Genomic DNA, 15392 nt, shown 5'->3' on the forward strand with positions numbered 1-15392 from the left:
TTGTTTGGTTGGTTTTAAATTTCACACAAAGCTACACGAGGATTATCTGCGCTAGCCGTCCTTAATTTAGCAGAATAAGACTAGAGAAAAGGCAGCTAGTCATCACCACCCATCACCAACTATTGGGCTACTCTTTTACCAACGAATAGTGGAATTTATTGTCACATTATGACTTTCCCACAGCTGAAAGGGCGAGTATGTTTGGCGGGAGAGGGATTCGAATCCGCGAACATCAACTTACGAGTCGAGCGCACTAACCACCAGGCCACGCTGGGCCATCACAAAAGAAACTTTAATTATCTAAAGTGTATTAATTTTAAGAAACACACTTGAATTCAGCAAGTGAAGATGATGTCCGCGTTAACCAAGAGAAAAGATGGTTGAAATTACCAAAGCTTTTAAATTACCTTTAGTTTTGTTATTTGTTCTAAAATCGTACATAGCCTCAGTTGCTCCAGCGGAACTTTGTACAATGACTAAGAGTTCATACCAAGTAGCCACAGACAAGGACTGGATTGGAAAAGGAGACCCGCTGTTAAACTGTAAGTCCTCAGCCAGAGTCCTCCAGTGGCTGCGAAACTTCTGCCTGAGTTTCACCGTATAGGAATTGATGGAGCAGCCGCCATCTTGCCACTTGGAGAAATTCAGATACGCTGAGGTTGTATTGACAGTTATGAAATCCTCTCGAGTTGGTGAGATAGGAGCTGAGAGAAAACACAGAACAAATGTAATAAAATAAATGTAATTTTACAAATTACTTCGTCACGTGTTTGTTTATTAGAAACACTTATAGGGCTAAATTTCAATTGGTAGTAGTGGTATAATACAAGTATTAAAACTGCCCTAAATTAAGTTATGTGGTAAGTCGACGTAAGAAAAGAATACAATAAAATCGGAATAAAAGTCACTTTCCAGGAGGTTATTAAGCTCAAGGTATTAAGAACTGAATATTACAGTACAAAAACATTAATTTGCAAAACGTTTATTTGCAATTGTTTCAAAACCAATTGCCCAGTAAAATATTTGAAACCTCCTGCACAGTAGCTTTTGAACAGTTTTCAGACAACTTAATTAGTGCGGACTAATTACAATCAGATACATACAAAAAATAATAATTACCAGCTCCTGTCGTTCTGATTTTTAGCTTGTTACTTGGTTCACTCCTACCGACAGAATTGTGTGACGTCATAAAAAACTGATACGTAGCCCCACACTTCAATTTTGGTACTATATACTGATTCTGGTGAGTTGCTATGGGAACAACTATCCAACCCGAGGGATCGTTTTCCTCTCGGTAATGAAGCGTGTAGTCTGAGAAAGAAGAAATACAGCAATTACTTGGAGACAGTAGCAAATTTACCAATTAGGTTAAACGGAGCAGAACAAGAATACCAAGTAAAGTAAACCGAGCAGGAAAAACAAAAGGTTGAAAAAAGAAGTTACACAAGCTGTCGAACGAAACGTTGAGCTCAACGTATAAAAAAGTAACTGAAGTCAGCTGTTACGAAATCAATAAAGCATCTTAGTTTTTACGTTTGTATTGTCTAAGAGTTACTTTATATCTCCTATGCTAGTCTCATCACATCTTATTAGCCACGAGACTTTTGTGACTATGTTTATTTGTTAACAGTTACTAAACAAATTTAACATAAGAAAAAATATGTACATTGTAGTAGTTCAGGCTGTCTTGGCAATTCTATTGCTTTTGACTTTTGTTACACTAACTTAACAAGGTTATGGTTTTGTTACACTAACTTAACAAGGTTATGGTTTTGTTACATTAACTTAACAAGGTTATGGTTTTTGTTACACTAACTTAACAAGGTTATGGCTTTTGTTACACTAACTTAACAAGGTTATGTTTTTTGTTACACTAACTTAACAAAGTTATGTTTTTTGTTACACTAACTTAACAAGGTTATGGCTTTTGTTACACTAACTTAACAAGGTTATGGTTTTTGTTACACTAACTTAACAAGGTTATGTTTTTTGTTACACTAACTTAACAAGGTTATGGTTTTTGTTACACTAACTTAACAAGGTTATGGTTTTTATTACACTAACTTAACAAGGTTATGGTTTTGTTACACTAACTTAACAAGGTTATGGTTTTGTTACACTAACTTAACAAAGTTATGTTTTTTGTTACACTAACTTAACAAGGTTATGGTTTTTGTTACACTAACTTAACAAGGTTATGGTTTTTGTTACACCAACTTAACAAGGTTATGGTTTTTGTTACATTAACTTAACAAGGTTATTAGAAGATAAAAAGAGAATGAATAAATTCATGAATTTTTATCTTTTTTTTTACGAGTAACTTATTATGATTTTCGAAACTACTTTTGTTTCTTATGATGTCTCTATCTGTTTCCTTCTAAAAATAATATTGAAAGACGTAATCTTAATCTGAATCGAAAGTAAAACTTTTATCTATTAAAACCATCAAAATTTTGTTAGAACACTGATATCGAGTTTTAAAAAATAATAGATGAAAATTAACAAATAATGCATGTTTTACATTTTTATACGAAATAGTAGTTGTATAATGTAATTAATAAGAGCATCACTTTATTTTTCATTTGAATTTAAATAATGGAGTATATTTTTAGCTTACCTTTTTTCATCTTCGAATTTTAATCTTAATAGTATATCTGATCAGGAAGACATGACTGCAAATTTTTTCACGACATTTTTTTGTTGCTCTTCAAAATTTCGAACAAAATCGCAAATGATAGCTGCGGAAAGCCACTTTAATATTCAATTAGTATTAAGTGGTACCTGGTCAACAGCACTCACTACCAACTCTTGGTATACTTTAATCTAATCAAATAGTGGGAATTGATCATCACGTTTATAATGTAATCACAACTCTAAAGTACAGAGAACGTTTTAGCGAACGTAGATCACAAACCACAAATCACAGTCGGGCATGTTAATCACTAGTCGATATACAGTTTAGTTTTGACTTAAACCTAGGGGAGCAGTTGTATATATCTGCCCCAGAGAGCACCACATCTGTGATAAACTTAGGCAATGGGGATAGGCAGTGATGTCACCACAGATGATGACATCCAAATTGCATAAAGTGTCACCATAGGGGTTGTTCCTAGTCTACAATGACAGGCAGTAATGACGTCATAATTCCATGAAGTGGAACTACAATCATGGTAATATCATCATACATTTTTCAACATGTAATGAATGGTTAGACTCAATTATGTTCCACAGTCGATTTATGTATAAAACTCTAATTCAATAGTTCGATATTTAATCATACTTTTTTACATTTCCTTACCTTTTATATGTGAGTCACTTATTATCCTGAAAAGGATGCTTATTTAAATCGTTAGTAACTTAACACACAAAATTTTGCTGTTTCACTAGTTTATCTTTATGCTATCCGTATAACTAGTTAGCAAGATTAGTGTTTCTATACATGAGGGATGATGAGCCCATTGTTTCAACATGTCAACAATATCTAGAATTAATTGCATGTAAAACTATCATTAATTTAACATAATAAAAAATTTTGGACACAATATTTTTTTCTAACACATTACAAGTTTTTATAATAAATATTCTGCAGTCTTATCTGCATAAAAAGACGTACCTGTAATGCAACAAACTCACGAACATCTTTGTGGGATCCAAATTTAGATAACAGTTTACATTTAGGCACACATCGACAAGATAGTAAGTATAATACATATATATATATACAATGTTGTTTACACACACACACATAGATGAACATGGTATTTGCAGTACTTTATGTTGTAATCTTACATTCTTGATGAATTTTCTTATGCTGAATGGAACAAAAGTTTCTCCTTTTTCATCTCAACAAAAGTAAATGCAGACTCCACGTTTGTGACTCGGATCCAGATTGATATAATTGTTTTTATGCCAAGTTGTTGCTCATTGACAAACACACCTCCAAACTTCTTTCACGTTCGCAAATCTTGTGAAACATTGAACAAATTTCTAAAGTGTTCATAACTTCTTTCAGACAATATTCCACACGATTATAACATACGTAATATCTATTACTATTACAACCAATCATTTATTTTTAGCAGAACTTAATATTTAATTTTACTATTATTTAAAATAGCAACATTCGTCTTGAGTTTTAAACGTAAAAGTTTTGAATTGTCTGACCTTTGTCTTGGGAATTATAAACCTTCTCTTAACGTGTTTGTGTGCGTATAAATAAAATAATGCCACTGTTTAATATTTGAAATAAACTGTTCAAACTCTGCATAAATTTTAAGTTCACTATTCAAACTAAAGGTGTATTCTATTAGACTCCACGTTTCTGAAAGTATGTTTATTAACGTATGTAAATAAATTCACAAACTCCAACTATATGCTAACGTCACATTTACTAAAATGTTTATTGAAACCACTTTAGCATTCACTACTATTCACGTGATTAGCTATCATATAACTTCTGTTTATGTTATTACTTGTTCATTCCAACTCAGTATCTAATATTTTATATAAGTTATAAAAGATAGTGGACAATGGTCCAAAAGTTCAGTTTAATTATCTCATGTTATAACTTTCATAATATCAGAAAATATAATTCATAGATATCAAACGATGTCAAGGTAAAAACTAAATCTAGTGTTGCTATATATTGGACGAAATGTTGAATAACATTAGATCGATTTATTGACAGTTACGATAAAGGCCCTAAGATTACGATTCGAGTGCCTTAAACACCTGAAATTCAAGAAAGTGAAGTTTATACGAAGCAAGGCAGAGTAGGACTGGTTTAATTTGTTTCAGATATTCACATAAAGCTTTATAAGGGCTATATGTGTTGACCATCCTTAATGTTGAACTGATAAACCAGAGGAAACGCAGCTAGTAACAGCAGCCACCGCCAACGTTTGAGCTGATCTAACTGGATAGTGGGACTCAATAGACACTCTCGTGGTGAGCTCACGGCTTTAAAGAGTGAAGGGCGTTTGTTTTTTGAGGCAAAAGTAAGCTAACCATGGGCCTTTCAATCCACAGTCTGACACATTAAACATTGAACCAGGATCAACCTGTTGAGTGTAAGATGAGATTGCTGGAGAAAATTTCTAAAATAGAGAAAAATAAGGAAGAAAACACTTTATTACAGATTATTTTCGATGTTGATTTGTTCATTTTTATTTGTTGGTGTTTTATACAAGTTTTGCCTATTTCCAGTAGTAATGTCCAAGCACAGTGACTAACAGTGAAGTAGAGTGTTGTTAAAGTAACCAACCGTGAGATAACTTTGTTCGTAAAAATGTGTTCAGAATACAAAGAAAAAAAGTTAACTCAAAAAGCATACTTTTGTATAAAAACTTGTTGTTATAACTTCTTGCAGTTTGGACAAATAATCGGAAAGGAAACGCATCCAACTGCAAAAAAACTACAAAGTGCTCTTCAAATGCCAAAAAACATGCAAATAGGCACACGCACACAATAAAACATTTGCATATAGTTCACTATGCAAATGCGGACATATTAGACGTATAGAAGTAAGATATTCAATTTATAGAAAGAGTAAGATGTACCCTTTGCATATGTATGTATAACCCAATAGAAAGAATCACCAGTAACTGTATATTCGAGGATTCTGTTCTAGTTTTTATGCTAGAATTAACGATCGCAATATCAACTTCACATATAACAAAATTCTAAACAGGAATTCAGACTCAAAGAAGTTCACGAAAAAGAGCCAACCACACAGAACAGTAATCAAAACTTCATAAGAAATAACGTAGAAATACTCTACAATTGAAAAAAAAAACAACTTAGCTAATCTTCTTTTGTTGTGCGTTCAATCTCAACAATTTTAGCATGTTTTTAATATAGTACAAAACATTTCTAATGTTTAAAAATACTGATGATCAAGATCTAGCTTACAAATGTCTCCAATAACATCGATTCTGAAAAAGTTAAAGCAAAGAATAAATTAAACAAGTACTAAGAAAACACAAGCAGGCGTGATAATGTAAGATAATACCTTATTGACAATGGCCATATTGAAGGATTCTAAGGCAATGTTTTTTATTAATATTTAGGCTGTAAAATTCATAGTCACCTTATAATCGCGGCCGACCACAGGCCCCTTCCCCTTACTCCAACCTGTGGTACTCCTGAATGTCCAAATATCATACGTCTATGCATGCACACTAGATTTTTCTCATTAATTTTTGCAAATAATCCACCTGAAGGCTGTTCACTTATAGTATTGATTTGGCATACTTAAAAGGAACATTTTAACACTTTAGGGTTTTTTATTTTCCCATGGTTTCTGAAAATTGAGGTTGCCTTATATTCAAGATCGTCTTATAATCGGGCCAGAACTATATATATTATCTAAGTGGTTGGTTTGTGGCGGCTGTTGTGAAGAAAAAGAAACAGAAGGATTTCAAAGTCACGTTTGCACAAAATAAGGACAAATGGAATTACGTTACACTACGCTACTACAGTTAGATAAAATGCTCCAAAGAGAAGCATACCAGAGCCCCCTACCCTACGTACGTCACCATATATTTCACAATAAAATAAACGTTAATTTTAGTAATATTTATTTTACACTGTTCAATAAAATAACAATTACAAATTCATCTATTAAACTTCCGAAACAGCATAATTTTCTTCTTTGTAAACTTAGTCTGGAAAACAATTCTAGCTTCTTATATAATATTACGTATACACAATTTTAATGTTGTAACGTTGTTATTAGTTGCTCATTTTCCGGCGGTTGTCTCTCCCTCTCTGTTTATTTGTTTACTATGTTTCTGAATAACAGTATTCAAAACATTCTATAAGGAGCAATCACTAAATACAACGTACCTGTAAATGTGTACTTCACCAAACATAAAACTGTGCCTTAATGCCCCAAAATTATATAATTTTATCATATATAAACATTTTACTATGTATTTGTAGCGCACTCTGAAAACATCATACAGCTAGTGATAATATTTTAAATATTAATTAATTTTTTTACTTTTTCTAAGAACAAACACCCCGTATTCCATCCATCTGTTTTAATTTGTTTAATTTTTATATTTTATTTTAATTTCGCGCAAAGCTACACGAGGGCTATCTGTGCTAGCCGTCCCTAATTTAGTAGTGTAAGACTAGAGGGAAGGCAGCTAGTCATCACCACCCACCGCCAACTCTTGGATTACTCTTTTACCAACGAATAGTAGGATTGACCGTCACATTATAACGCCCCCACGGCTGAAAGGGCGACCATGTTTTAATTAGACAGTTTGTCCACACAACACTGATATCCATTCAATCCATTACATCGATCATATTTGTGTGTTGATATGAAAATGGATTATTTAAGTAATTTGTTTTGATCTTTGTTTTTCATCACAAACTTTGGCATTTAGTTTGTTTTTTTTCCTGATGACTTGTTTAATATCTAAGTTCGTCTAAAGTAAAGACGTTTTGGTTAAGCGAGGGTAAAACTTAGAACGTTATATCTTCGTAATTGTCAATGGAATTTGTCTCAGTCCAAGAAGGTCTGCAAAAGGTATAGATATTTGTTTTAGTAATGTGAGAATCTTGTTACCAAAAATATTACCACAACCGACAAGAAGTCACTTCACATATGACTCACACTTACTCGAGTGCCAGCGTAACTTCAGCAAGAAGTCACTTCACATATGACTCACACTTACTCGAGTGCCAGCGTAACTTCAGCAAGAAGTCACTTCACATATGACTCCCACTTACTCGAGTGCCAGCGTGACTTCAGCATTTTCTCAGTATTGGAAATTCGTCCACAAAACAGCATGACAGTACAACAACTATTAGGCTTGAACTTATCTAAAAAGTGCCATGAAATATATATCAAAGGACTACATCAAACCAGACGAATACATATTTAAGGAACAAAAATAATCTCAAACACAATGATAACTCATAATAGTTCTAACTCTTTAAAACACAGGTAATTATGAGAAGACAAGTATGACAGTATAAGGATAGATGAATCAACCAACACAGAAACCTCACCATAAAAAAAGCCTCCTAGTGACACAGCGGCAGGTCTGCGGACACAAACCGTTAGAAACCGGGTTTCGATACCCGTGGTGGGCAGAGTACAGATAACCCATTGGGTAGCTTCGTGCTTAATTCTGAACCAACTACTATAGAAAATAAAAAGTAAAATATATATACCAAGAAAAAGAGAACAAAAACTCTTCGGAAAAATGAACGAAACCGATTCTAAGCATTTCTCGGGTCACTATAGCAGAGTGCTTGCAAAATATAAGCTGCTTAAGGTTCACAATAGAATTTTCCACAGGTTCATCAAAACAGGATATAGTCGTGCAAAACATTTGTCAAACTCGTTGAAACACTCTTACGTAAAAAATTCAAATAATTTTAAAATAATTCTTCTGGAAAAAAGATATAATTATTAATCACATAGATTTAATACAGTGTTCCTATTCAGAAAAACGCCACTTGATGTCGCTTTAAAAAATGTGTAAATAATAATAAATCAACTCCATTAATCATATCTACTGTTAGTGATTATCTTTTACCAGATCTTGTAACTTTCCAACTGACGACTTGAGGCAGAATGTTAATTAGAACTATTTATAGTTGATTATAATTGTATAATTTCAGTAAATTTTCTGGTTTACATATCTTCATTAAAAATTTGATTAATTTGGCATGCATGATGACATCCCCTTAAAGAATAAGACATACAGGAGACATTGTGAACATGGAGTTTTGTTTTAAAGCCATGAATTATATTCGTGTTTCTTAAGTAAAAAGCATTTAGTGTATTTAAGAATATGAAAAGGCCCGGTATGGCCAGGTGGGTTAAGGCAGTCGACTCGTAATCTGAGGGTCGCGGGTTCGAATCCCGGTCACACCAAACATACTCGCCCTTTCAGCTGTGATAGCGTTACAATGTGACGGTCAATCCCACTATCCGTTGGTAAAAGAGTATCCCAAGAGTTGGTGGTGGGTGCTGATGACTAGCTGCCTTCCCTCTAGTCTTACACTGCAAAATTAGGGACGGTTAGGGCAGATGACCCTCGTGTAGCTTTGCGTGAAATTGAAAAACAAACAAATGAACAAACCATTTCTTCGGTATATATATATATGTGTGTGTGTGTGTGTGTGTGTGTGTGTGTGTTGGAAAAATAAAGATTATACAGACCTTTTAGGTAACTTGACCTCACAGACAACAATCTCCAATTTTTGTGAAAACTATCACGATCTTGCTATCGCAGATGTTATGTAATGTTTAGCAAAGAAAGATAAAACAAATAACAAATGTGCTTTCGACTGAAGTTAAAAACTGTTAATCTGAGGATCGAATTTTTCATAATTCTGGTTTTTGTTGCATTTATGAAACAACCTGTTTGTTTTCTATTGATTTTGTGTCCATTACTAGTATCGAAACCCGATTTTTAACATCATAAGCATAAACACATATCGATGAGTTACTAAGAGAGGAGGGAGCTCTTGAAGCTTAATAATGGCATCCTGATAATACGTGGCCAAGAATTAATGTTATGTGATTTGGTGAAATGATGAAGACATAAGAAAATCACGTAAGGTATTAGTCAGTGTCACCCTGCTATAGGAAGTCCATAACTCATTGCCTACCAACAATGTCCACGTACAAGAAAAAAACAAAACAATGGCTCTGGCCGTTAACTGGCCCAGCATGGCCAGGTGTTTAAGGCACTCGAATCGTAATCCGAGGGTCGCGGGTTCGCATCCCCGTCGCGCCAAACATGCTCGCCCTTTCAGCAGTGGGGGCGTTATTAGGCTTCAATCGATCCCACTATTCGTTGGTTAAAGAGTAGCCCAAGAGTTGGCGGTTGGTGGTGATGACTAGCTGCCTATCCTCTAGTCTTACACTGCTAAATTAAGGACGACTAGTGCAGATAGCCCTCAAACAAACCAAACCAATGAACCTCTGTATATATATATATATATATATAGTTTTAACACGTAGCGTGTTTAAATATGTACTTGCTTAACCAAGATGCGACTGTACGTGAAAACACTGTAAACTAGTTACCAACGTTTTCAGTAAACAATATGTAAACATGTAGCATAGAACCACGAGAAAGAGTTTCTTTAGAATAGAATTGCATACGTCGTTGACACATATATCACACGAGGAAAGTGTAATACACATCAATTTCTGAAGATCTCAGATTGGAAGACACAGAAACCTAAGCCTAATTCACCCAAACACAGTGTTAAATTGCATCTTAATGTTATTCTTAAAATAACAAAAATAAATCTATTTGACTCTTTTTTTTTTAATTGAAACGTAATACCCAAATAAATCCGGGGAAAAAAAAATCAAACAGCGATACTGAGTCGAAGATGTGTCTGAAAGAATAACGTAAGATGTCACTTTTCTTCTAAGCATTGTAACGAGTAATTCTGCTTTGAAAAATCAAGGTGTATTTTATTATACTCACCTACTACACTGGTACCAAACGTTGTTCGTTGAGACCATTTTAAAGTGACAGACGAGGATGATTTAGATAACATCTCTAGATGAGGAGCGCTAGGAGGAACTGAAAGGCAGTTAATGTTATTGGTATTAACTTTTTATTGCGAGTACATAAATTGTAATGACTATCACATGTGACATTAGTTATTAATGAATCTTTAAAAAAACATTACGTTGAATAGTTGGTACTCAGTGTTATTATTAACTCTAATAAAACCATGTCTATAGCCTGTTCCCTTAGTTTCCGGAGACATAAAGTATATATTTATTACTACTAAGTCCTTCTATTAAGCCTAATAATATCAATCATATTTGTGTTTTCAGCAGCAGAAAATCGTCTGCTCATATTTCATCTAGTTTCTTCACACACATCATTCTAAATTTCTCTTGCTAATCCATCTTCATTAGTTTTATACTTGAAATTACAGAACAAAATGGAGGTTATTTTCTTAATCAAAATCGTGTTTGTTGGTAATTTCATTTACGATTTACGGACAACTGGATAATTTACTTGCAAATACGTTTTCGAGATATCAGCGGGCGAGTCCCTTCCAAAAGTAACAAATGTAACTTTTATGATAATTAGTGGAACACTTTGAATCATTTTTATCAAATATTAGATATCATACGACAAAATACTTTAAGCTCTTAATCAGTATTCGTTAAATTAATGAAGCTTTTTAAAAATAAAACATCGCTTAGTGGTTTTCGTTATTTTATGGGAAGACGTAATTCGTAACAGAAATACAACTGGAATTTCAATGGGATTTTTAAAGTGCCTAGTTTATTTGGATGCTGAATGATTATAATGCTCGCAAACGCTTCAAAAGATTCCTTGAAAAAATCAGCAAAATCAGAGTACAAGTCAGCGAAAGTGAAAGAGTTTCTTGAATATGTTGTATTTTTGGTTCATTTGTTGTTTTTTTTTTTTTTATTAAACTATAGTTTAATCCATTGTGCGTGCACAAACCTGAAATTATTCTTTTTTTTTTGTATGGCTAACATTTTATTTCTTAAGAATCGCCATTTTAAATCCAATGACGATGATGGCAGGAAGTTAGGTAGAGTACAACGTTTGAAACAATGTGAGATAAGACACGAGCGTTTAAATATGAGATAAGACACGAGCGTTTAAATATGAGATAAGACACGAGCGTTTAAATATGAGATAGATTCTGGAGTTTCATAGTTCATACATTAGTTGGTTTTCTGCTTTCATGGATTTCCCTTAAACCAGTCGATATTCCTTGCCAGCAAGGAAAGGTTGGTCTAAAATCAGTTTAATTTTACGGGAAAGACTAGGAGTAAAAGTGTTGACCGGAAAGTTTTGATACATATTCAAATGCCCTAAACAACAGCCCAATGGCACCTGTTTTCGACAATTTTATGAAATTAGAGCTCAAATAGTAATTATACTAAGAAAACAGTATCTAAATCAGTTCAATGTAGCAATATATATATATCCAAACATCTTCCTCGAATTTCCATTAAAAATAGTTGAAACGGTATCATGTCTTATAGAATTTTGTTTTTCTAGATGTACGAAATGATATAATCAAGTGTTATTGAATACCATCATCCAGGGTCTTTACTTCTATTTCGTCAGATTTTGGACCTAATCCCTTGCCGTTAAAAGCATGGATGGTGATGTAGTAGATGGTTGATCTTTGAAGATTTGTCAGGTGAAACTGTTCCTGTTCTGCTACGTGTTTGACATCGAATGATTTGTACGAGTACATCGTTTCTTTTGCAGGTCTGTAACCAATATAATACCCGATAATCCTTCCATTCCAATGTGCTTGTCTTGGTGGCTGTAAAGGATTAACATAAAAATAATGTTTACCTTTTCTCACGTCTTGTGATATGATCTATACAGGTTTCTCCGAAAGGAGGACGACGGCCACCTGGTGGAGTCACCTGTTTTAACCACTCGCACTAGTGTATACTAATGTGTTATCTGTCAGTCAGGCAATGGACACTAAATTATGTACTCTGCAGGCTATAACACAGCATAACATATGAACTTCAAAACCAAGAAATAAAAATATTTGTTACTCTTCAAAGAGAACACTTTTGGGAATCCTAGTAGGTCAAAAGAAAGTAAATTATTTTTATATCAAAGCTACACCACAAGCATTCTAATATAGGTTAAACAATTACAACAGAGAAACGAAAAGTGCAAAATAAATAAACCGATTGTTAGTCATTACCAAGTGCTCAAATTATTTTAATGCTTCAGTACCTACAGCTAAAATGTCGTTATGCACTGTTTTTGTTGAACGACTGAAACATGTAATTCTGTGGGCTGTCATACTAATATATATACATATATGTGGAAGTCACTAATTAGAAACGTCCAAGTACCTGTTCATATACAATAGTGTTTCAGTTATGCAGTTTGAATACTGAAAATATAGCTACAGGAAATAGACAAATGCAATGTTATTCACTAACTCCTCGTTGAATATGGTAGTTATATAAGAATGCGTGCAGAGTTTTCAAACATAAGCTAAGCCTTAGCAAGTAATTGTGACTAACCTCCCTCTTTAAAGTTGAGAATATTAAGTACTTTGTAAACAATCTACCAAGTGAATATGAAAATAAAGTTTAGATATACATATTTGCAGCTAAAGGTTTTTATTATCATTATTATTAGTGTTATTGACAAATATATGAAATGGAATGCTGATAAACATTGTAGTTTCTTTATTTGTTCAGCGCAAAGCTTCACAATGGGCTATCTCTGCTGTGACAATTGTGGGTATCGAAACCGGGATTTTAACGTTATAATCCTTCAGACTCGCAGCTAAGCCACTGAGTGAGGGTGTAGCGTTACAAACGTTTCTGTAAAGAAAGTAAAGAATAAAACTTCTGTGTTATCTTAATTACTACATAATCACAACTCTGGGTCTCTGATCACATGAATAACACTTGAAAATATTAGCTACTATGCAGCAAGACTTGCGTATATCTCTTAGTTAAAACATAAGTCCTATGCTCCTGAAGGAAACTATTATGAAGATTACAACTTTTTTGTTTTTCAAAGATACAAATCACGTTTTCATAGACTTCTCATTCAACCACACGTAGCTGCTTCAACTATTTTAGTTTCATTAATGATTCTTCTGTTAATATAAAGTCAATATTAATGTTTAAGGTTGTTTGTTACTAAGTACGAAGCTACACAGAGGGCTAGCTGCGCTCTGCCCAACAAGAATATCGTCACCCGGTTTCTAGCAGTATGATTCCTCAGACATCCTGCTGTTCCACTGAGGGAGGGCTAATACTAATGAATCATCTAGTTAGCCATTACTGTCTAGCAATTAAAATAATACTATTGACTAATCAATAATTAAAACTGGTCACTGCACGTGCAACAACGCATGGAAAATAATAATTACCTTTTCAAAGTTAAATAAACATTCCTGAGGTCAATGTGCTGTGATGATGACGAATATGAATGTAATATTACAACTATAGTTTACTTACATCAAACATGAATGTAATATTAATACTATAGTTTACTTACATCAAATGTATTAGCTTTACAGCAACGGCATCAATTAAAATAACGTTTGCAAAACTTCTACAATTTTCAGTTGATGTTTTAAGTATGCAAACGTTAGGCTTAAAATCGTAAAAAGAGTTTAGTGCAAGTCAAGTTGGAGGTCTGTTTGACCTAAAGATGGTTAGGTATTTGCAGCGAAACATAACTTTCCATGAATTCCTAACCGTAAGAAACTGAGCACTTTATCATAAAATAGAACCAACGTGATCAATACAAAATTCACATACCTTAACCCTCGTTCAAAAGAATATCCTTACAAATATTGGCCGAACGGAATATTTTGATCATAAAACTGAAGAGAAACTAGCTCCATCACCTCTTTTTAACTTTATTTAAATACAAAATACAAGTAAAACTGAGCAAACCTTCCTCAAATCCCATGATGTAAGTTATGAAAATAAACTTTGTTATTTAGGGGTTTGTTCATAACTTTTAAGGTTGAGGACATTATGAACCTCGGGCAAAGAATCGCATTTTTCGTGTATTATCAGAGATCTAGGGAGCAAATTAAAAGTCGAATGAGTAATTTTTATTTGACCTAACGAAGCGAGGGAATGTGCGCCACAGACGTCTCCATTCTGTCGAGGTCAAGGGCTCAAGGTTGTGAAAGCTCATGGGTTCTAGGTTAACTCTTATTCTCCAGTTTTTGTCAGACAGTAAATTTCCTAAATGTAACGAATTTTTTACTGAGACAGATTGAAAAGTCCAGAGAACCCAATCCCTAAGTAATTAATTAGTGCTAAAACTGTGGATATTAATTAAAAGTTCTTGTTGAGGCTAATAATTTAGAAAAGAAAATTTGCGAAGGTTATATTGTTCTAACAATACAATCTACGATGGTCGCCTGCTCTAACAACAGCAAAAATAATGTTCAGCCATTATTTCTACCATGAACGTATGGCACTAATAATAGACAAATAATGTCCATCCAATATTTCTACCATGATTGTGTTGTTCTAAGAATGGACAAATAATGTCCATCCAATATTTCTACCATGATTGTGTTGTTCTAAGAATGGACAAATAATGTCCATCCAATATTTCTACCATGATTGTGTTGTTCTAAGAATGGACAAATAATGTCCATCCAATATTTCTACCATGATTGTGTTGTTCTAAGAATGGGTAAATAATGTCCATCCAATATTTCTACCATGATTGTGTTGTTATAAGAATGGACAAATAATGTCCATCCAATATTTCTACCATGATTGTGTTGTTCTAAGAATGGACAAATAATGTCCATCCAATATTTCTACCATGATTATGTTGTTCTAAGAATGGACAAATAATGTCCATCCAATATTTCTACCATGA

The 15392-nt window shown here is 33.6% G+C and overlaps 1 protein-coding gene across 3 annotated transcripts in view; it reads right to left on the minus strand.

The window, feature by feature from the left end:
• Window positions 1–15392, minus strand: part of LOC143234298 (cell adhesion molecule Dscam1-like) — a 109757-nt gene that overhangs the window by 7343 nt on the left and 87022 nt on the right. For all 3 annotated transcript variants that reach the window (XM_076471546.1, XM_076471545.1, XM_076471547.1), the window contains 4 exons: window positions 12081–12318; window positions 10473–10571; window positions 1120–1311; window positions 408–704 (listed from right to left, as the gene is read on the minus strand). In XM_076471546.1, the coding sequence (XP_076327661.1) occupies window positions 408–704; window positions 1120–1311; window positions 10473–10571; window positions 12081–12318 (826 nt within the window). The remainder of the gene's footprint in view (window positions 1–407; window positions 705–1119; window positions 1312–10472; window positions 10572–12080; window positions 12319–15392) is intronic.

Source organism: Tachypleus tridentatus, chromosome 12 (genome assembly GCF_004210375.1).
Source record: "Tachypleus tridentatus isolate NWPU-2018 chromosome 12, ASM421037v1, whole genome shotgun sequence".
NCBI classification, from domain to species: Eukaryota; Metazoa; Arthropoda; class Merostomata; order Xiphosura; family Limulidae; genus Tachypleus; species Tachypleus tridentatus.